Source organism: Camelus bactrianus, chromosome 27 (assembly GCF_048773025.1).
Source record: "Camelus bactrianus isolate YW-2024 breed Bactrian camel chromosome 27, ASM4877302v1, whole genome shotgun sequence".
Classification (NCBI taxonomy): domain Eukaryota; kingdom Metazoa; phylum Chordata; class Mammalia; order Artiodactyla; family Camelidae; genus Camelus; species Camelus bactrianus.
In genome coordinates this window covers 28,081,596-28,104,331 of record NC_133565.1, presented here as the reverse complement: position 1 = coordinate 28,104,331, position 22,736 = coordinate 28,081,596, and the positions used below count along the sequence as shown (strand labels likewise).

General features: G+C 41.1%; 1 protein-coding gene across 5 annotated transcripts in view; it reads right to left on the bottom strand.

The window, feature by feature from the left end:
* Nucleotides 1-22,736, bottom strand: part of ADAMTSL3 (ADAMTS like 3) — a 262,233-nt gene that overhangs the window by 68,333 nt on the left and 171,164 nt on the right. For all 5 annotated transcript variants that reach the window (XM_074354072.1, XM_074354071.1, XM_074354070.1 and 2 more), the window contains exons 16-19: nucleotides 17,221-17,510; nucleotides 5,957-6,086; nucleotides 1,496-1,688; nucleotides 1,205-1,384 (exon numbers count right to left, since the gene is read on the bottom strand). In XM_074354072.1, coding sequence (XP_074210173.1) covers nucleotides 1,205-1,384; nucleotides 1,496-1,688; nucleotides 5,957-6,086; nucleotides 17,221-17,510 — 793 coding nt within the window. The remainder of the gene's footprint in view (nucleotides 1-1,204; nucleotides 1,385-1,495; nucleotides 1,689-5,956; nucleotides 6,087-17,220; nucleotides 17,511-22,736) is intronic.

The following is a 22,736-nucleotide window of genomic DNA, read 5'->3' as shown; positions in this document are numbered from 1 at the left end:
AGGTCTACCCTTGGGAAGGCTGCTTAATCTCAATGTACTTCTGTTCTCTCGTCTATAGAAATGGAGACAGCTTCTGTTTCCCAGGCCATTGTAGGATGAGAAGAGAATGGTAGCTCATGACTGTACTGACTGTACGCTGAATTTAGGACTTGGGGAAATTCATTAATGTCAGTTACTGCTCTTTCTTATTTCTTGAGATGATTTCCCATGTTAGATTGCCTCTCTACTCCCAGAAGATATACATTTGGAGCAATGACTGGAGCTTTTAGGACTCTGATTACCTACCTCAACTCCCTGCTTCAGAATCTGTGCTAAAACCTCAGCCTGTAAACATTCAGGATACAGCAAGACTGGAAGACAGAGCAGGAGTAAGAATAAAGGGGGCTGGACCGTGAGTCCCACCAGTTTAAGGAAAGCTCTGCAGGGTACTCTGGGGAACTGAAAGCTGATTTTTCAGGCAATATGACCTTTAGGAGGTGGCTGGATGGACATAGTGATGGGAAGACTGTGCTAGCTGGCTTGGAGACGGGAGAGCGGTACGGAGGCAGGGAATCAGGCGAGCAATGTAATATGAAAGAGAGACCCCTCAGAATCAGGTCAAAACATATGGATTCTGCTCCTACTTTGCCAGCTGTGGGAGCTTAGGCAACGTATTTTCAGCTCTTTGGGTTTCACGTTCCCCACCTGAAAAATGAGGCATTGCTACGAGACTGTTAGGTCCTGCCAGCACTAAAATGATACATTGGAATTATGCTTATTGCAGTTAACGCGAGTTTGAGAGGATAAAGGGTAAAATCAGCCGTGGTGTCAACAGAGTGCAGAGGAAGTAAAGGTATGGAAGGTTTTCAGCAAGTTGAAATGACAGGGTTTAATGGATAATTCCACATAAGGAGACATAAGGCAGAGAAGAACCAAACCGATTTTGAGTTTATCCTGGGATACAATGGCTGTGGCAGTTCCAAAAGAGAGAAGTTATGGGACTTGGTTTAGAAGAAGTAAACTGAAAACGAATCCTTACGTGTGCGTCTGGACCAGGACACTTCCACAAGCCCGAGAGCGAGTGAGGGCCCCTGGAAATTTTGCACCCCAGACGCTCCCCTCAACTCACACTAGCCCCAGCACTCACCCTGCGAGGAAACACTGAAAGGCTGAAACAAAGGAGAATCAGAAAAGAAGAGACTATGAAGTTGGCAGTGGCCCTTACCTTTGACCAGTCTCCCACAGTTAAATGCGGAGGACAGTCTGTTCTGGCACAGGACTTATGAGAAGAGGCCTTGGGTCCCTGGCACAGTTCGTCTGAGAGATTCAAAGAGCTGCCATCCGTTAGCAGCTGCCGACAGGTGACTCTGCGGTTCTGAGTGCCCCCGCCACATGTCCTGGAGCACTGGGGAGACAGAGAGAGGTGGGTCAGCGGGCTGGGCCCCTTTCGAGTTAGCGCAAGGCAGGGCTCTTACATCAGAAGCCTGGCGGCCCTGCAGTCACCCGTCGGCCATACCTGCTGCCAGTCTTCGATGTGCCAGCTAGGAGGGCAGTCAAACTGATTGCATGCTTGTAAGGCGTGGGGCCTCTCCTCTCTGCAGTCCTCAGGAGGGGAGGGCGATCCCCCGGGCTGCAGGCAGTACACTTCCCGGGTCTGTATGCCAACACCACAGGTAGCCGAGCAGGGCCCCCAGGACCCCATGTGCCACCTGTACCGAAACACAAGTGGGCAAAGTTAACTGTCCAGTGAGCCTCTGTGCCACAACCACAGCAGGGACAGTTTCAAGTTCCTCCCGGGACCTCCAGACTCCGCTCTTCACATACTGATCCCCATCCTAACTTATTACCGTATATCAATAATAAACTCTTAGTTTTGTTTTGAACAGATCCCTAAGGCAAGGATGATTTATCTGGGTGTCAAAAGAAATTTTAAATGCTCAAAAGCACACTTCAAGAAATCTTCAGGGCACCTGGATTCATTATTTGGAATATCCCTAAGAAAATTATTTTATGTTAGGATTGGAATATATATATATATATACATATGATTCTTTTCCAATAAGATCTTGGAAAAATCAGGTTTTCTCATGAAACGTCTGTAAAAATGAAAAACCAGCTCAGCTGCTTTTGATACATATTTCCAAGCTGCCTTCAAGGAAGACTGTCTCAAGTCACACTCTCACCAGGAGTACTGGAGAGGGCCTGGCTTTCTACAGCCACATCAACACTGGACGATGCCATTTAAAAAAGTTTCTGCCCATCTGGTGAGTGAACAATTGTATGTGATGACTATTTTAATTCTTGGATACTTAATTATTAATGAACATGAAGTTTTAACTAGTTACTGTAGAGATACATCATGAGGAAGGAATTTACAAACGCTTAAAATGTACGTTAATAAAAGAATGTTTGTTCCAGGGTAGCATGTAACAGCAAAAATAATTTAAGGAATAAAAATAAATTAATTTAACTTTACAAAGTGGAAGGAGGCAATCTAAAGGTTTAATATTAAAGGGCAAAATAAATAATTGTCTCTTCATACAGCACAATGCTAGCAGCCATTAAAAAATTAAGCAGATGTAGAGTTCTTGACATAGAAATACATTCATGATATATTTTTTTTATCAGAAAGTAGGTCATAAAATCACCATATTATTTTATGCACTTAGAAATGCACGCAGAAAAAGAATCTGGATAATTATACATAGAAATGTTAACAGTGATGATCTCTAAGTGATAGGATTTTAATTTTCTTTATACTTGCCAATTTTTTTCCTGACTTTTCTTGTAATAAACGTTCATTATTAGAAAAAATAAGTTAGTTCTTTGAAAAAAATAGTGTTTATCTAAAGGTTATTTTTGGTTTTTCTGATTTCTAACTGTTTTCCCTGACTTCTTCATATTCATTTAATTACTCCTGGGTTGGTTTTCTTTTTTCAGGTTTGGTTGAGTTTGTTATATTTTTAAATTCCATTTTCTCCTCTGCTATCTTTCATTCTTAAGAGTTATCCTTGGAATTCTAAAGAGCTTATTTAATTTCCAGAGTTAATCAAAATTATTCCCATCTTCACAAACAGTACAAGGGGGCTTAAAGTACCTTAACTCCAATCAACCTTTGATCCAGTTTTACCAGGCTTTGCTGTTCAACATCGATTTTAAATTCATAAAGTCAATCTTATTATTGATTTGCACAGTCGATGATTCTTTTTTGGAGTAACTGTCTTTACAATGCACTTTGCTCTTTATTCATTCTTGTATCTCAGACCTTCCTTCTGGGATCAGTTCTTTGCTTCATGAATACATTCCTTTGAAATAATCTTTAAGGCAACTTTGCTGGTAGTAAAGGGTCCAGGTAATCTGGGCCATGTCTGGTCACAAGGCTCATTTGTGTCTGTCCTCCATCCCCACAGGTGAGCAGCCTCATGCAAACAACCGCTTCAGATTGTAATCAGCAGCAGTTTTTTTGTTCGTTTTTTGCTTTCTCAAAGAAGCAAAAAACATGGGCTCTCTCCCATGAATTAAAAGGCAGATGTTCAGTCCTTGCCATCCATAGTATCTGAACTCTGATTTACCCTAACTGCTTTGGTGCTAAAGCCCAGAGGAACCATAGGTCCAGTTCCACTCACCACCCACCACTTCTTTCCTAGCCCACGTAGCTGTTTTTCCCTATGTCGTCTCTCTTTTTAATACTATAGCTATCACTGATCTGTATTTGGAGCAGAACGTGAAATTAAAACACCATCTTAATTGGAAGCATATTAATTAGGTGACCTATTAAATTAGCCTATTCATATCTAAATTTCCAGTAGCTTCAGAAGTGAGGGAACTCACCAAGAGTAGATACATAGGTCATACTTTGATGATAATCAGATTACATAGTTAAATCATTAGAAAGCTTTTGTTGCAGTATTAAAACAATTCAGCTTAACTATGTAACTAATTTGGAGTGATTCTGGGATGCTCAATCTTTCAAGAAAGTATGTAACTGGAAGAATCGATTAGTGGCATAAGGGACCGGATTGGGATCATTTTTATTCAAGAAATGGGTAACAATTTCTTACTAAGAGACAATAAACTACACAGAGTATATTTTAAATTCAAGAACTGGGTAACAAGTTGGTACAGAAACACATTACTCTTGCCTCTTACTTTTCCTACTTCCCTATCTAGCTGTGTTGAAACCTGTCATAGAAGGCTCTTCTCGGGACTAGTGGGACCATGATGTAACCCTGCATGTTTCTACGAACTGCTGGCTCTCTCCTGGAAAAAGCAAACTCCATAACCAGCAGACACTCAGCAGTTACAGGAGAGACCAAGAAGAGTGACCCCGTAAGAGCAAATAAACATACAACGCCCCACCTCGGAGAGTTCAGGCTAATACATCAAACACATTTGCCTTTGGGTAAATTGAGATCTACTGACTGTCCAACCCAGCCTCACTGGTAAGTTTCGCCCTGGGGTGATATTTTACTGCTATTGCCCTTGGAGTCCGTAAATATTTGTATGGAAAATATTGTGCAACACCCTGTTCCTGTTATTCCTACACCACTGGTTTCTAGAACCTAAAACATTTTTGTAAACTTACCTTTATTTTGGCATCAACCCTTTGTCTCTGCTGGTTTTTTTCCAATATAACTCTCAACCTTCAAAAAGTTTATTAAATTTGCAACTTTGAAATGAGGAATAGTATTTCTCTTCACATAAAAACAGACCCTTAATTTTGCAAAGTGGCCAAGACACATTGTGTGCTGTGTTATTCCTAGCTTGAAAGCTCCATGGGCAAGACACTGCTGAAGAAGATAACTTGCAAGAACTCCCGCTGAGGCTGAGGGATGAGGGGAAGGGGTCCTGCGCGTGAATAAACCAGCATGCTGCCTTCAGCAACCTGAAGAAACAGTTTCTAGACTCATTGTTCCATCTTGCCCTGACTTGGTGAGCAAACTCAACCCCGCCCTGGCCTCCCGGGCAGGGCACGCAGAGGCTGCTGTTCTTAGAACTAAAACAAGCCCCGGAGCATTTCAAATTATTCTAACTGCAAAAAGACCGGGCAGAGCTCTGGAGACGTGAGTGGAAAACGCAACCAGAAAGCACTGCTCAAGATGAAAGACCAGAGCTGAAAGGACCTTGGGGACCTTGACTTGAACACCTTTCACCATTATTCACACTAAGAAGCTAGGCCAGAGAGCCAAGGGACATGTCTGACGCTCCTTGACGGAGGCAGAACTAGGGCTCTAGCTCATGTCCCTGACCATCCCCACTTCTCTTTGGACTATTCAGAGTCCCCCACACCCCCAGTAAAGGTCTCAGGTTAGGATCCTGTTTCACATTGTCGGACTTCATTATGCCAGCGAGAAGGGAGCCACTGATGACATTTACGGGAGTTAGCTCATTTCACGGCAGAGAAGGGCTCCACGCAGAGGGCACGGTACGTGCAAAGGCCCAGAAGCCATGAGTGAGCATGAGCATGGGTCATAACGGATAATTCAGTGTGGCTGCTGAGCAAGTCTGCTGGGCTGGCACTTGAGTGTGGTGTGTGTGTGGACAGGGGGTGAGGTGAGGGTGGTCATGACAAGTATGGTTCAAGAATCTAAAACCAGGGTTACAAAGGAGTTTATATGCTGTTATAGGTTGAATTGGTTCTCTCAAAAAGATGTGGAAGTCCTCACTGCTAGTACCTGTAAATGTGACCTTATCTGGAAACAGGGTCTTTGCCGACGATCAAGTTCGGATGAGGTCATTAGAGTGGGCCCTAATCCCAACATGAGTGGTAATCTTATAAAAACAGGGAATTTTGACGCAGGGACACACAGAAAGGAGATGATGTGAAAAGAGAGGAAGAAGGCTGTGTGTAAGCTAAGGAACGCTTGGGGCTCCCAGAAGCTAGGAGAGAGGCACAGACCAGGTTTTCCCACGCAGCCCTCGGAAGGAACCAACCCTGTCAAAACAGCGTGTCCCGGGAGCACGGGACAGCACACACCTGGGCGGGCAGGGCTCCGTGTTACAAGCCTGGCTCATGGCTGGGGGGCGGTGGACCGTATCGCACAAGGTGTCATTGACGGTCTGCTGGGTCTGGATGTGTAAGCACACCGCAATGGCTTCTTGACGGCCTGGAGGTTGGAAAGAGAAGAAAATGCAAATGACTTAGAATAACTTGTTGTGCGAGAAAACAAAATCGGGTCTTGAGACTTCTCGGTCTTAAGCTGCTGCTCTTTTGACTGTACGGCGTGGCTGCAGGCTGCACTTCAGGGAACACGTGCAGCAAACAACTCTGCATTTTCCAAAGCCTCCCAGTCTTTGACACTCTCTCAGTCACCTTGTAAACTCAGCCCCCTTGTAAACTCAGCCCCTCTGCTGTCCCTCCCCCAGAGACACTCACTCTGAGACACTGAGGAGCACCCCTGACTCCCCATCCACCTTCGGACTAATGTGCATTCTAAATGCACTCAAAGCTAGACACTCCCTCAAATGAAACATCAAAGTGTTCCTTCCAGACATACACAGCAATGTCCCTAAGAGGAATTCTCGTATCATCTCCTAAAGAATAACACTTTCTCCATCTCATTGCATATGTGCTAAATGTGATGTATAACTCTGATTAAAATACAGCCTGAGTTCCTGTTCACCATGACTATAATTAGTAATATGTCTATTACTAGCAAGAACAGCAGCAATGCCTCTCATTGGGAAAGTGGTTTGCAGCTCACGAAGTGTGTTTAACTATGTTATTTGAGCCCACGATAATCTTGTGAGGTCCAAAGAATGGTATTGTTATGTCCATTTTATTAATTTAATAATAAGGAAACAATTGAGAGAGAAATCACGACAACAAAAAAGTCGTAGATTCAAAACTGAAAATTAGATATCCTGCCTCCTAATTCAGTGGTCGTTCCTTTGTACTCCAGGGATTCCAAAACGCAGTACTTCCGACCAGCTTCCCAAAGCAGTGACTGCTCCTTGTCCAAATACGAACTTTCACAAGCACATTTTTGCTTTGAGGCCAGACAGGTCTGTCTGACCCCAAAGCCCATGTCTCAACTACTATTTTTTATCTTTTGAGACCAAAAGAATCACTGGGAAATCAGAACTGAACAAAATATAAACCAAACTTTTGCTGAAAAAAATCAAATAAAAATTGTAATGGCAACTGACTATGCTATTGGAAATATGCAAATGTATTCAGTTTCATGCAAGAATGTGTGTTATATGATTCTGTTATAAGATTCTGGTTCTTTTTCCAAATGCCATGTTTCAATTCAACCATTTTACAATGTTTTGCAGAACACAGTAGGGGCCAAAAGTATGTATAAAATATGTATTTGCAATGTTCAGTTCCTTTCACTAAATTTTCTTCTGCTTTCTTCACTGCAGTCTTATGTTTCTGGCCATGGCAGGATGCAGTCTTAAATCTCTGCATCTTCCATTAACCTTAAAAATTTTTTTTTCATTTTTCAGTTTTATCAGGTAGAATTGTTACAATTTGACTGCACATATACAATGTACTGCATGTAAATACATATACACAATATACTGCACATATTTTTAAAATTTACATATATATATTGTTCATTGTTTCTAAGAACATTTAGAGCTTTAGCTTTTTAAACTTACATAGTTATCAAAGGAATAAAGCCAACCACAAAATAAGAATTAATTCAAAAAGATACATACACCCCACTATTAGCAGCAACATTACTTATAATTGCCAAGATATGGAAGCATCATATCAATAGATGAATGGATAATAAAGAAGATGCAGCATATACATGTAATGGAATACAACTCATCCATAAGGAAAAAGGATATTTTGCCATTTGCAGCCCTTCATTCCCTTTTTTTTTTCCACTTCAAAACCCAGAATTTTATAACTGGCATAAACATTTCCATTGCATCAAAAAAAAAAAACCCAAATACCCAGAAATAAACCTAACCAAGGAGGTTACCTATATACTCTGAAAACCGTAAAACACTGATGAAGGAAACTGAAGATGACACAAAGAAATGGAAAGATATCCCGTGCTCCTGGACTGGAAGAATCAACACTATCAAAATGGCAGCACTACCCAAAGCAATCCACAGACCCAGTGCAACCCCCGTCAGAGCACTCACAACATTGTCCACAGAACTGGAACAAACAACTCCAAAATTTATACGGAACAATAAAAGAGCCTGAACTGCCAAAGCAATCTTTTGTAGGGTGAACCTTTAAAAACAAAAAAAAAAAAATAAACACTGGCTAACCTGAAATATAAAGAGGCTCCAACTTCACAACTCGGGTTCTCACCTGCAAATGTCTAAATTCCTTAGTGACTTTACAGGGACATAGATGTTCATTGTCTAGCAGGTTTCATTTCTTTTTAACCTGAGAAAAATTCAGTTATCTTTCACATATACCTTAATTTTTAATTAAAATTATTTTAAAAATGCACTCAGGGACTATTTTGGAAAGTTCTCTGGAGATTGAGTGGACGGTACCTCATGTTAACCATTTTGATGGAATTTCCCAACACTCATGACAAATTTTTGTATTTTAAAGCAAGTTTACTCAAAAGAATGTAAAAGGCTAATGGGTGATTTAGGATACGCATTGAGGTAGAGTGTATTTTCCAAAGACAATCACGAGAGTATCTCGCATCCCACACACCGAAACAACAACGTGACTTCACCACTTTTCACTTCAAGGGGTTTGAGCAAAGCTTTATCTTCAAATGTAAGAGTCAAAATTGTAAAAACAAGTTTACTTCATCTTATACTTAACAAAATCTGGGTAGTAATCACAAATATACAGTTAGAAGATGTAAAATAAATCGTGTTGAAATTTCAATGTAATTTTTCTAACAAATTCCTTTGGTAGCATGAGGCAACACCCTCCCTTTCACATTTGATTTCTGCAATGTCATAATAATAATTTTTTTTTTTTGGCAAAAAAAGAAAAAAAAAACTAAAGCCTACACCAAGAAATGAATTAATAATTAGAGGGTAAAAACACAGACTCTCAGAGGGGAAACAGAGCCAATAAATGAGCTAATACATTCTGTTTTGTTGGTTTAAGGTTAGTTTGAGTTGGGCTTGTTACAAATAAATCTTGACTAATTCAACACACCAAGTAACATCACGTACACGCACACACTCATACACACACCCAGTAAGAAATACCCAGAGCAACAAAAAAAATCTATAGTCAGAACCTTCAAGGTGCCACTCAGTATTTAACATATCAAATTGTAAAATAAATGTGGGAAAATGATTTGAATAAGAAAATTATGTTGATTTAATAACCAAATAGCCTTGGCCCCCAGAAATAGATGTAATAGGCTCTTTTTAAGCACCAGTGAAACATTAACAAAAATTGATCCTCTATTAGTCTATAAAGAAAACTGCACTAAATTCCAAAAGTCAGAAATTATCTAGGTGACATTCTCTGATGATAATAGAGTCCAACTATAAATGAATAATAAACAACTAACCCCCCAAATCCAAACATTAGAACTTTTTAAGTCATTTCCTATAAATCTCTTAGGTCAAAAAGAATGACTAGATTATACATTAGCTGTGGCAAGAAAAAAGAGAAGGGGAAGGCTTAAAGCAACCTGAGCCTAGATGAACAACTCTGGATGATAGTTTCAATATCATTGTGAAATAGATGACTTTTTTCCAAGAAAATCTAAATTATGGAATTCACTTAAAAATGAAGATCTTGAATTTAACAATAAGGAGGGGGAGGAATTACTCCCCCCCCCACCCCGCTAAATCCTGTCCCCAAGAGGGAAAAGTAAAAACTGAATTTAGACAGCTGTAAGAATAAATTCTTTTCCAAAGTTTTGAACAGATCACATCTATCATGTGCACTATTTAAGATTATTGAAAGGTATGGAAAAGTCCAATTCATCTTACAAAACTAGTATAACCCTGATGACAAAATCTGTGAAAGAAAAAAGAGATCTACTCCATGTGGTGGTACCTTACTCAACGCCCTATGACAGAAGCAAGCCTAGGGCCATATTGAAAAGAACAGTTAGCATGTTTATTTTTCTCTCTGCTGTTTAGCCAATATGATAGAGTAGATGCTACTGTAAACCCCCAAGTAATGAAAAAGAGGAGAAGCATAATATGGTATAGAGCCAGGGGAGTGCCATTCTTGGGGTCAAAAACGCAAGTTTTAGAGCACTCTGAATAGGTGAGCTCTTTTTAGGAACCAGCTGAGGAGACAGCTGGTAAAAATTAAGGATTGTTGAAAGCCATTTGGCCTTATAAAGGGCATCTCAAACATCACTGGAGCCTGAGAGGAAGGGACCAATTATGTCAAGAATGACTGGAAGAAACTACAGCTAGAGGCCTGTTATGATTTGATGAGATTTGAAGAGAACAAAACGGCGACTGCTAATGTACCATGTCGGGAACACATCTCCGTAGGGAGTAGGCTAAAATGAGCCACGTGGGCCAATTCAGCTTCCAGTCCCATTTTCCCATTTGTGGGAAGGCACTCGTGTACTCCATCAGGCTAAAAAGAGGACACTTACACATGCATCAATATCTTTTATATACATATATATATGCAAAATCCTAAATTAAACACTAGTTCATGATAGTCAATAGTGTAATAAAAAAATGCTACATCATGACCTCAAATATGTGTGTGTTCACCCACCAAACCACTCACACACAAATACTCACACACACTTACCCAGAAACAACCAGACAGGGACTTCCTGCAAGCAAGCAAGCAAGCAGACAAACCCACCTACTTCCACATCCATCCTAGCCTTTGCCTTGCCAGTTGCAATTAGGAGCTGCCCCTCCAACCATTTAAGACTGCTCCTCACAACTGGGCTTTGTACTTCATTCCCTCCATCTTCTCAGGAAATTTATTGATTACTCTGTCTTCCACTTTCATCCTGGAGCTTTCTCATTGCCTTTTTTTTTTCCTACTGAAGCATAGTTGGTTTACAATGTTGTGTTAATTTCTGGTATATAGCATAGTGATTCAGTTATACATATACATATGTATATATTCCTTTCCATATTCTCTTTCATCATAGGCTATTACCTCATACTGAATACAGTTCCCTGTGCACCTTGCTGTTTATCTATTTTATATATGTAAATAGTCTATTTTATTTATGTGTATAGTCTCATTGCCTTTTAAATGTACCCATGACTCTTTGTCACTAAATAACACCACACACACACAGCTCTCCCTCAACCCACAATGCCTTCTAGCCATCTCCCTCTCTCTGTTTACTTTATCAGGGATCTTGCCACACACACAAAAAAAATATGTTCTGTTCATCCCCATTTTGTCACCTGTCACTCTCCTCCATCAAGTCTGACCCCATCTCCACCGCTCCACGGAATTGACTCTGTCACAATGATGTCCCATTGCTGAACCCGGGGCTGATTCTCAGTTCACCTCACTTCACCTCTCAGTGGCCGTGACGCAGTGACCTCAGTTCCCACCACACCCACCACTCCCTCCTGGTTTTGCTCCTGTCTCTTCTTTTCATTGGACTTTGCAGCTCAGTATCCTCCACCCAGCATTAAATGCTGAATGTCCTCAGAGCTCACCCTTCGCCCCTCCCCAGTCCTCATAGGTATGCTTTTCCTGAAGACTTGCATCCACACCCCTGGCTTCAATTCCCTCCATACACAGACAACTCATCAATGCGTATTTCCAGTCTAGATCTCTCCACTTTGCTTCTGAGTCGCACATTCAGCTGTCTATTTAGCATCTGCATCTGGAAGCCTAAAGACGCTGTAAAACCACGATGTCCACAACTGAACCCACGACTTCCTCCTGCCAACTCGGACCTCCTGTCAGCACTCGTCATCTCGGAGAAGAATCCTGGGACTCAGACCTGCCACCGCACTCTCACTTACTCCATCGACAGATTTTTACCTCCTCAAACCTTCTCAACATCTGTCGAAGTCCTCTGCTTCCTCCATCTCCATCAGCATCACCACTCCAGCCCAAGCCCCTGCCGGGAACAGGCAGAGGCTTCCCAGATGGTCTTGCTTACATCTGTGATCATCCCTCCTAGTCTCTTTTTCACAAGACGACTGGGCTAACCTTTTTGAAACAAATAAATATTTTATCATGTTGCTCCCATTTTAATGACTTGAATGGCTTCTCATTGATCTTGGGATAAAGACCCCAGTCAACATGGCCTGCGAGGCCTGACCTCCTGGCCCCTGCACGCCTCTCTAGCAGTGTTTCACACTAAACCCTGTCCTCCCCGGTACCCCAGCTGTACCCGCCTGCCTCAGCTCCTGGAATGTGCCATGTGCCCTCCTGCCACCCAGGGCCCTTCCACACGATCTCTTTTTTCTGCTGAGATTTCTCTTCATGCCATCCTCTCTAATCCCTCTGTTATTAATTCCTCATCTTTAAGATTTAAGTTCAAGTGTAATTGTTTCCAGGGAAGCTTTCCTTGACTTCCCTAAATAGCTCAAGTTCCCCCTATTATATGCTTTCATAGCACCATCCATGTACATCTCCTGAAGCTGCTATAACCAGTTGTAACTTCACATATACGTGTGTGATTATGTGAGTAACCCATTCGCCCTGCTAGCTTTGAGTTCCAAAGATAGGAACTGGTGAGACACTCTCACCTAGCCCAGGGCCTGGCACAAAGAAACATGCAATAAATATTTGTAGGACATTGTTTTTTTAATGAAAAAACAGAGATTCCTGCTATTGCCAAAGCCAAGGCAAGCTTGGCATCGTCCACATCGTTTACTAATGTTCTTGAGATTCTGGACAACACAGTAAGATAGAAAACTTACACAAGATAAACAAATATTGGAAAGGGAAAGAGAAAAATCATCATCAATTGTAGATAATTATTTACCTGAAGAATTCAAAAGAATGAACTTGAAAACTGTTAGATGCATTGAGAGGCTCAGCAAGTTAGTTAGATCAGATGTTAAAAAAAAAAAAAACCAGTACCCTAATATAAGAGGAATAACCTATTACTATTATATTACAAAACAATCATCCCATTAATATTTATTACATCCATGTGTCAGGCACTATGATTAAACACTTCTGCAACATGATCTTGTTGAAAGATCACATTTAATCCTTTCATTAATCCTAATGAGGTAAGTATGGCTCTTCTTATTTACAAAAATAAACCACTAAAAACTTAAATAATTAGCCCAAAGGGAGTGAAAGACGTAGCGTTCCAAATGGGGCCAGCCCTCACAGTCCACGTGTGTACTATTAGCCTGTGCTGTTGGGAAATACGAAGGTGAAAACGAAAAGTCATAAATGAAACAAGTAACATAAGATACAAAAGAAAGACTCTGGTGAGGAATGTTCATGATGTAGTAAATTATAAAGCCTTACCATAAAGTATTAAAAGAGGTAAGCATAACTTCCAGGATGTATACATCTGCGTACACACACACAGACACACACACACATAGGGGTGCATACGCACACACACAAATACACTCTGGAAGCTGGAAATTGAGTATGTCTGGATTCTTCATACTCTGGAGAATTAAAAAAGAATTCTCTGTTGCCCCTGCAGTACGAAAGCAGACTTATAAAAGGTACTCAAGCATCAGTAATTACAACAAATGGACTTACTTTTGTTTCCTGCACAATGTGAAGGCCAGCTAGAAAGTACGAACACACAGTATCATGATGTGACCAAAAGTTTATCTTTCTGGAAATCTATCATTTGCATATCTATATATATATATATACAGATATTTTTTACCAGAAACAAGAATGTTGAAGAAATAACTATAGGTCTGTGGAAATTCTATTTCCTGTGGTTTTCAGTCATTACAGACTTACCCTCTCTGTTATCCAGGGTGAGGGCTAAAAACCCACACTCAAAACCACACGTAAGTGGACTTGTAAAGGCCGAGCCTCTAAAACCACATTAAAATGGATCCCAGAGAGGCAGCATCACTGCCTGTAAGTAATGCAGTAGAGACAGTAAAACAAAAAGTAACCAAAGCTGCGCTCTGTCAGGACAGGGGCCGTGTCTTTGTTCTGTGCTCGGTGCAGAGCCATGGAGTCTAGCACAGGGCAGGTGTCCAGTTCCCCGCATTTATAGAGGACTTTGGTTTCATGCCCTAGCTCTTCAGTTTTATAAAATTTAGTTACATACTTAAAAGGAAATGTTAAGCTTGAACCCAAGACCCTAAAAACATTATGTTTTGCAAAGCTGAGAAGCTTATTACATGCACTTACAGTTCAACCAACCCCCTCTAAAGAATGACAGTTAAGTTGTTCATTTTCTATTTTGAACTGTGTGATGGCCTCCGACCCGCAGCTTCCCCAGCTGTAAAATTTGGGTTAGTGGGTAACCAAGGTTCATCTTAATGATATTATTCTGAATTATACAACATGATACACCCTCACAAGGCTAAATTGTTGTTTAACTGAGTGTTGAAAGATTGAGTGCTGAACCAAATTGATCACTGTTAAAATTTGTAAAATGTGTTCCAGATACACAAGAGGATGTCAGAAAGCAAATGGGCACCTTCACATCAACCATACGAATATTGAAATGCATTTTTGACATGTGCAAGGCATTTCTCTCCTCACAGCAGACCAAAAGGTCCACGGTGCCAATAAGGATAAACTCAATTAGTCAAGTTTCACAAAACTTGCGTGTTTTAAGTGGATCCAAAGGTCATTCTACTACTCCGAAGTATATACCCAAGAGAAATGAAAACATACGTTGTACAAAAATGTGTACACGAATGTTCAAAGCAGTATTATTCATAATACCCAAGACATGTGAATAATCCAAAATCTAAGTGATGAATGGATAAATAAAATGTGATACAGCCATACAAATGGAACAGTATTCAGTCACAAAAAGAAATTAATTACCAATTTATGCTATAACATGGATGAACATTGAAAACAGACTAAATTAAAGAAGATGGCCACAAAGGACCACTTGCTGTGTGATTCCATCTATATGAAATATCCAGAACAAACAGAAAGTAGATTAGCAGTTGCCAGAGGCTACTGCTAGCAGGGTGAGCGGCAGTTTGAGGGAAAATGGGGAATGATTGCTTAAGGGCACAGGGTTGTTTTAGGTGTCCTAAAATTGTGCTGATGGGTGCACAGCTTTGTGAACATACTAAAAAACAACAAATTGTATACTTTAAATACATGAATCGCATGGCATGTGAATTATATCTTAATAAAGCTGTTGCAGAAAAAAATAGAAGATCATTCCAGTGGGTGCAGCCATCCTGGAGGTGGAACCTAGGGCCACCTTAGTGGGCACCGGGAACTCAACAGCAGATCTTCACATGTTGGCACCAGGCTCCAAAGCAGAAGTCTAACAGACTCTCCCAAATGAATCAGAATTCACCTGATCCTCTTTCCTTGGGCAACTCCAACTGGTCCGTTGAGTTCCAAGGACCCGACGTGCCATTCTTTTCCACCTGGAGAGGGCCCTCCCAGTCAGGAAAAGAAATGAGGTCGAGGATGACAGAGTACTAGACGAAACAGCAATTCTATCAATGACCATAGTTAGAAGCCTGAGATTAATACAGTAGATGTGGGGTATGCACACAATAGCAGCACCCACTTCTGCTCCAACAACGAGGGACAGAGCTCCAAGTCTCTGGTGACACAGCGGCGACACAGTGGCTCAAATGTGGCAGAGAGAGCTGCATTTTGCAGTCGTGTAGCAGAAAGCTCCAGACATCTATAATTGCATTTGAGTTGGGAAACATTTTTGCATCTCGGTGACTATGTCTAGAGGGTTTCCTAGACTCATCAAGAAGGTATCAGTCCCCAGATGTCCAAGGGAATATCAGCCTTAAGGTTTCCAAGATACAACAAAAGAAACGTCCAGGATCCTGAACTCAGAGGGAGCAAGAGCTAAGCTTTGGGCAGCAACAGACATAAGGCAGCGTAGGGGCAACTGAGACCACACGCCCTGGAGGGAAGAGATGGAGCAGACATTTAGGATCTGAGTGAGACGGAGAACTACATTTCTGGCTAGTTCAGTGGGCTGCTAGGAACCAGGGAGAAGCAAGTAAGAGAGGGAGAGAGAGTCTGGAGGCAAATAAGGGTTCTTTCCGTGACTTCCACGTGTGTACCTCCATACGACAGGCAGTAGCTTCGCTGAAGCCTGGGGGTAGAGCACATGCCGCTCCATCTGGGTTTACGGAAGGACTGGTGTCTAGGACAGGTGGGTTGCAGGCTGAGTTACACAGAAAAGGAGAAGGACAGATACCATCGAGTCACGGCCACTGGATGGTAAGGACTGAGAATGTACTCAAGAGCCCGGGGAACAAAGGGTGAGAGGCTCGGGCACAATGACCGGGCCATGAGCTCTAAGACCTGGCCGGGGACTCCCAGTAACGGGCTCAGGGCCACCAGGACGGGTGGAGCATGCTCTTGAGCCAATCACCTGGAAGGCCGCGGCCTCCTTATTTTTCCCACCATTGGCTGGGGCCAAAGTCAGAGCACGCCTAGCCTCCAGCTTCAGCCGAGACAGCTGGCTGGAAGGCGTGGTCAGGAGTCAGCGACAGGATGTCAGGGGCCCTGGATTCCTGATGAGATAAGTCTCCTTCATGTGGGTAGAGGATTAGGTTTCCCATTGATTATTTCTGTCTTTTTACTTCCAACCGAGAGAGAACGCCGATCGGGACTCCTGCTCCCTGCTCATCCACTGCCTTTTGGATCCTGGAATGCTGACAGCACCCTGGGGCCAACTTCCACCCTCAGAGGGTCACCTGACTGATTGCCACCTCCTAATCTTAACAGGGTCCCCCGGCTATGCCTGTACTCCACACGGACACACACACATAAATTGTGCTCATCCGTTTGCTCGGCCCTGGTTTCTGGCCTAATCTGCGGGGATGAACCTAAGAATTTTCTGAGGATGGCTTCTGACCTTGAGCTGCATCAGACAGGGCAACCCCAGGCGGCCTCAAGCTGCAGTTCTGATTTATGCACAAGTGCCTTGACTTGGCATTTCTGCATTTTCTTACTTATTCTCTATGAACTAGGGACCTCTCTCTCCATCTCAATTAGGCCAAAGGAACATCGGATACAGTGCCACTATCCTTTATCTTTCTGGAATAATCACAATGAAAAATAAAAGAAAGAAAAAGCATAGTTTTCAGTTGTTCAGATGACTTAACCTCCTTTCCACTTCTGCTAGTTTGCACGTTTGGCTTAACTGACTTAGTGATTTCTCAAGCCATTAGCAACACAAGACCTAACGGTCCTTTAAGCAAAAGATCAAGTACCTCCCAAACATGTCGCGGTGCAGGGGGTGAACCCAGCGTACTCCCAGTCGTAAGTCATCTCACTGTCCTCCTCCTGGAGGGGCACGTCCAGCTCGCGGGAGGCTGGGCTCTCGTCACAGGGGTCCAGGAGGCAAGGCCGCTCGGTGGGCAGCCTGGGGCCTTCACACTCCTCCTCAGGCAGCTCGGTCTCCGTCTGTGTGAAGGTCAGGAGCACGCGGCACTTCACCTCACGCACCTGAACGCCGGGCCCACACGTGGTGCTGCAGGCGGACCAGGGCTCCGGGATGAACCTGCGAGAAACCAGGGAGCCACGGGAAGAGGGCAGTCACTAAAGAGAGGCCCCAAAAGGAGGCGTGGCAAGCATTCTTTGTAGGAAAAAAGGAAATGCGTTCAGAAGGACTGCAATACATTTGGAAAGCTATACTTTTGTGGATGCTCAAAAATCTGTCGCTGACAAATGTTCAGACTTTATCAGCAGCAGAAAGAAATTTTTCACCAGAGGTACACTAAACTTTTGCACACATTTTATGATGCAAATTCTGTGCTGTGTCCTTTGCAAAGCATCATGAAAAGCTTTTCTTTAACATTTGGCACTAAATAAACCTTTGTGGAGAGACAATTTCTAATTCATTTCTTTTATAACATGGAGATGTTCACCAGCATTTATTCAAGAAATCTTTATCAAACTTACCCTGTCTTAACAGGTAGAGTTTTATTAAAATGTCTCAATATTTAGGAGCTAAACTGTAGAATAACAAATGCTTTCTGTAGAGTAGATGCAGCTTTAATATCTTTTCTCTTTAATATATAAATACACAAAACTTCCGAATCTGCTTGAAAATGTCATAGACGTCACACAGTCTGGTTGAATAAAGCATTTATTTCTTATCCTAAATTATTATCTACTAAATCGGAGCAGATCACCCTATGGCCTATCAGGTCAAATTCAGCCCATCTCTTTCTGCACAGCCTACTAACTAAGAATGATTTTTACTAATTACCCCCACCACCTCCAAAAACAAACAAACAAACAAACAAAAAAGAATGATTTTTATAGTTTTAAATGGCTGGGGGAAAAACAAGGATGATCTTTGGTGTCTTGCAAAAATGACATAAAACTCAACTTAAGTGTCCGTAATTAAAGACCTATTGGAATGCAGCCGTGGTCACTTGTTCACTCACTGTTTACGGTGGTTTTTGTGCTACATGGCAGAGCTGAGTATTTGCAAGAGACTGTTTGGCCCGCAGATCCTAAAATATCTATTATCTGGCCCCTTACAGAAAATGTTTACTGATTCCTGCACTGAATTTAAAAAAGAGATTCAGTAGAGACATATATTTTTAAGATACTCTGAAGGCAACACTTGCATCATGAGATCTTAACAAGTAACAGGCTGGAAAGAGCTCAGTGCTAGAGGAAGTTTGGGAACCTTTGGGTTCATGCATGTTCAATAGGTTCATTTACTGCAAAACTTCTCCCCAAACTACGATACGTGAATGCACACTATCCATCCTTAAGAGGGGAAATTCAGGTGCATCACTTCATCATTTAAGTGGGTACAGGGCTCTATTCGTAGGATAATGTTGCCCTAAATAACTGCAGAAAATGCCACTGAGGTGTTTGCTTAAGATGCAGTCCCAAGGCTTCAAGTTTAAAATCTCAGAAAGACAGAGTTGGAGGGTCTCTCAGGGTCATCCCGCCTTCCTCCCTTCCCTCAGTAAGACTTCATTCCTGTTGTGCACAACAGCACATCCCAGTCAGCACAACTGAAACACCACTGCTCTAAATGAGCCCAAGAAAGAAATATTAGTAACCCCTCCCTGCCCCCCAATTTGTTTCTTGTGTTGAAAATGATTAGTGGGGAACTCTATTCTTTAATTCTTATTCTCCATGAGAGGGTTTGCTCAACTTCCCAGGAGTATTGGAGAAATATCTGTGTTTTTACCCTTTGCTTTGCTTGCTGCTTTCCTGGGGTAAAACTGGAAAGAAGGAGACTGATTAAATTTAAGATGAAGCATCCACACAATTTAAAAGAAGGAGGTGGGATGTGCCCTTCAACAGCTCAGCTGGTAGACCGGAGGACTGTAAAAGAAGGAGGCGGGTCTATATGAATTGATGAGGAATAGTCTCCTCTTGGAGATCGTTAAACGAAACAAGTATGGGGCAGTTCATATATGATGACCTCCTGTCTAAACATTCAAAGAGGGCATATATATGCACATACAGCGTACATATATGATACATATTTATAGCATAGATGTCTATATATGTTAGTATAATTTCTGTTTTCAGGAAGCAATTACAAATGTCAGGAACTGGAGTTTGTAAAGAGAGAGGCTTTTGCTTTTTGTTTTGCAGTTTTTAAAAGGTTTGAATTTTCTAACCATGTGTATACTGTAATTTTACGGTCATTAATATTTTTCTCTTTTCTCCTTAGTAATAAAAACTTGAAATTGGGGATTATGTTTTAATGGGAAGTATTTTTTTTTCATTCCCATTGGACTCCTGTGTCTCAGTGATTCGGAATCCTGAGAGGAGAGTGGGTAAGTGGGAAGGCTCACCTCAGTTTCCAACCAGGCAAATGATTGTTATACCAATGTTTTTCTAGGTGCCCGGGATGTTTCAAGATGGTTGTCAAGGACGCTTTAGAGGTCTTCTTAAAAAATAAATGTCAGAGCTGTCCAAATTAACCATGTGATTTGGAGGAGGAGGGGAGGGGAGCCATGGCAACTCAAAAAAATGTATGCATAACCTAGCATGATTTTCTTCAATGTATTATTATTTAAACAAAAGGCATTATAAAGTTTGTGCAGTTCTGAATCTTGTTTTGTTTTTGTTTCTCCCCCACGGTAATTTTTTTTTTAAGGAAAGAAAGGAACACAGCTGTATGAAAGCATTTGAAGAGCCATATCTGGGCAAAACACAACCAGAGAAACAGAGCAAGTTTCCTATGTTTTTGCACAATAGGAAAACTTTAAAATAATATCAGTTCACGAATATCAGAGGTTGGACATGAGATGATAAAATAACAGAATAAAATGGAAAACTACAGAGGTGAGGGGAAAAACTATGAAATATAACATTATTAGAAATCCAACAAATAATTCAGAACCAGAAGGAAAAAAAAACAGAAGAAACATGGCTGAAGATCAAATTAATGACATAGAGGCAAGACTTGGAAGTGAACGCAGTATTGAGAGAGAGAAAGAAAAGCTTTTAAAGCAGCTAGAGGAGTGAAGGGAGGGCTGGGCGGCAAAGAAAGCTTTTGTGGGTGATGGAAACGTTCTGTATCACGAGTGGGATTGGGGTTCTGTGGCTAGACACATCTGTTCAAATGCATCACTTTAAACAGACACAGTTTATTGTACATAAATTATACCTAAAATGGATGTTTTAATGCCATTTTTAGAGATAAAACGAGACAGAATCTAAATAATCCAATATTGAAAATAATTGGACTCTTCAAGCAGAAGTTGCAACACATGAAACAGAAAAAGTGTTCATAAATATGTAAAAAAATGTGCCTAAAACACAGCTTGGAAAAGTACACTGTCCTCCAGGAAAAGTGATAGAAATGGTTAACATAAAACCTAGCATTTTCAGCAGACTAATGCCTCCCCTAAAGATGCCCACATCCCAATTCCTAGAATTTTTGAGTATGTTACATTGCACGACAAAAGGGGCTTTGCAGATGTGATTAAGGTTATGGACCTCAAGATCAGGAGACCATCCTAGTGAGCCTAATCTAATCACACGAGTCCTTAAGAACGAAAAAAATTTTCTGGCTGGAGTTAGAGAGATGCAGCAGAACATGAGTTAAGAGAGATTCAAAGCACAAGAGGTACTCAACCCCTTGTCGCTGGCTCCAAGATGGAAGGGGCCAGGAGCCAAGGAATGCAGGAGGGCCCCAGAAGTTGAGAACAACTCACGGCCAACAGCCAGTAAGGAAATGGGGATTTCAGCTCTACGACTGCGTGGAACGGAATTCTGCCAACTCTCTGAAAGAGCCTGGAAGTGGATTCCATCCTAGAGCCTCCAGAGAAGAGTTCAGGCTGAGAGACCCCTTGATTTTAGCCTAGTGGGATCCAGAGAAACCAGCTGACTCTACTAGCATCTGATCTACAGAACTGTGAGATAACAAATTCATCTTGTCTTAAACCATTAAGTTTGTGGTGATTTTTCACAGCAGCCAGAGTAAATGAAGATACCTGGCTAAAAAAATGAAACCTTTGAGGATGTAGAAAGAATTGCACAGGCATCTAGGCACAAAAATACAAGTCTCCTATCAGAATAAAAAGTCAGGCGGACCCCAGACTCACACAACATTCAAAACCAGAAAGCAGTGGAGCAAAAGATTTGGGAGAGAGAATCTGGGTCCCAAGAATACTGTGTCCAGTCAAAATGTTATTCAAATACAAAGGCAATAATTTTCTCTAAAATAGGAACAATAGGCTCAACCTTATAGGGTTAGGTAAGGATTAAAAGAGAGTCAGAGTGAAAAGCTCAATAATTACAATAAAATTAAAACGGCAACAACCAGCATTCATCGCATTGTTAGCTGGGTGAGATACTGTTCTATGTAATTCACATACAGCTTACCATTTACTCATAACAACCACCCCGTCAGGAAATATTGCTATTATTTCCATTTTACAGATGAGGAAACTGAGATACAGAGAAGTCATTTGTCAAAAATTACACAGTAGCTGCTGGCATTATTTTACTCTGCCTCGGCAGTATCATAGATGAGAGATGTATTTTAAGATTATCCAAGATGACAGTAAAAGGATCCCAGGAAAAATCGACAATACTGTTTGGCGGCATTTATTTATTTTATTTCAAAACAAATAAATAAACACTAATATCCAACTGATAAAAATAATTCTTCAGTATAAAAGAAAAAGAATGTAACACGTATTAGTGAAAGAAAAAATTATTTGGGGATAAATATCAGAAATAGAAGGACATAGCACAGCATCTACTTAAAATTTAATAACAATAAAATTCAGGGAAACATTCTATAAAACAAAAGATAAAAATGTGGTTAAAAAGTCAAAACATGACTGGAAAAACTTCTGGCTTGGTTGATAAAAGACTAAAAAATACAAAAAATAACACAAAGTTTGCTCTACAACAGAAGAAAATCCAAATGAACAGTATGGAAATCCATTCAATGATGAGGAGGAGGGAAGTGCTTTTGTTGGAAGGGAAGTTATGCTTCCAAAACATAGAGGAAAAAAGACAAAGATGTGGGGGGAAACACCAAATGTTAAAAATAGAAAAGAGATGCTGGTGAACCTTTAGAATAAATAAGAAAAACAATAGAAAAGAGGCATAAATATAACAGAAGAAAACTTTCATGTACCCAAGAAAGATTTGAATCTATGTCCTAAAAGCCCTCACTATTTAGCAAAATTATTGAAAAGAAAACAATTTCTGGACTTATTCTGGTGAAATCCTCTAATTTTAAGTACATGGGGAGAAACTCTTAAATCTAAGCTGAAAAAAATGGAGA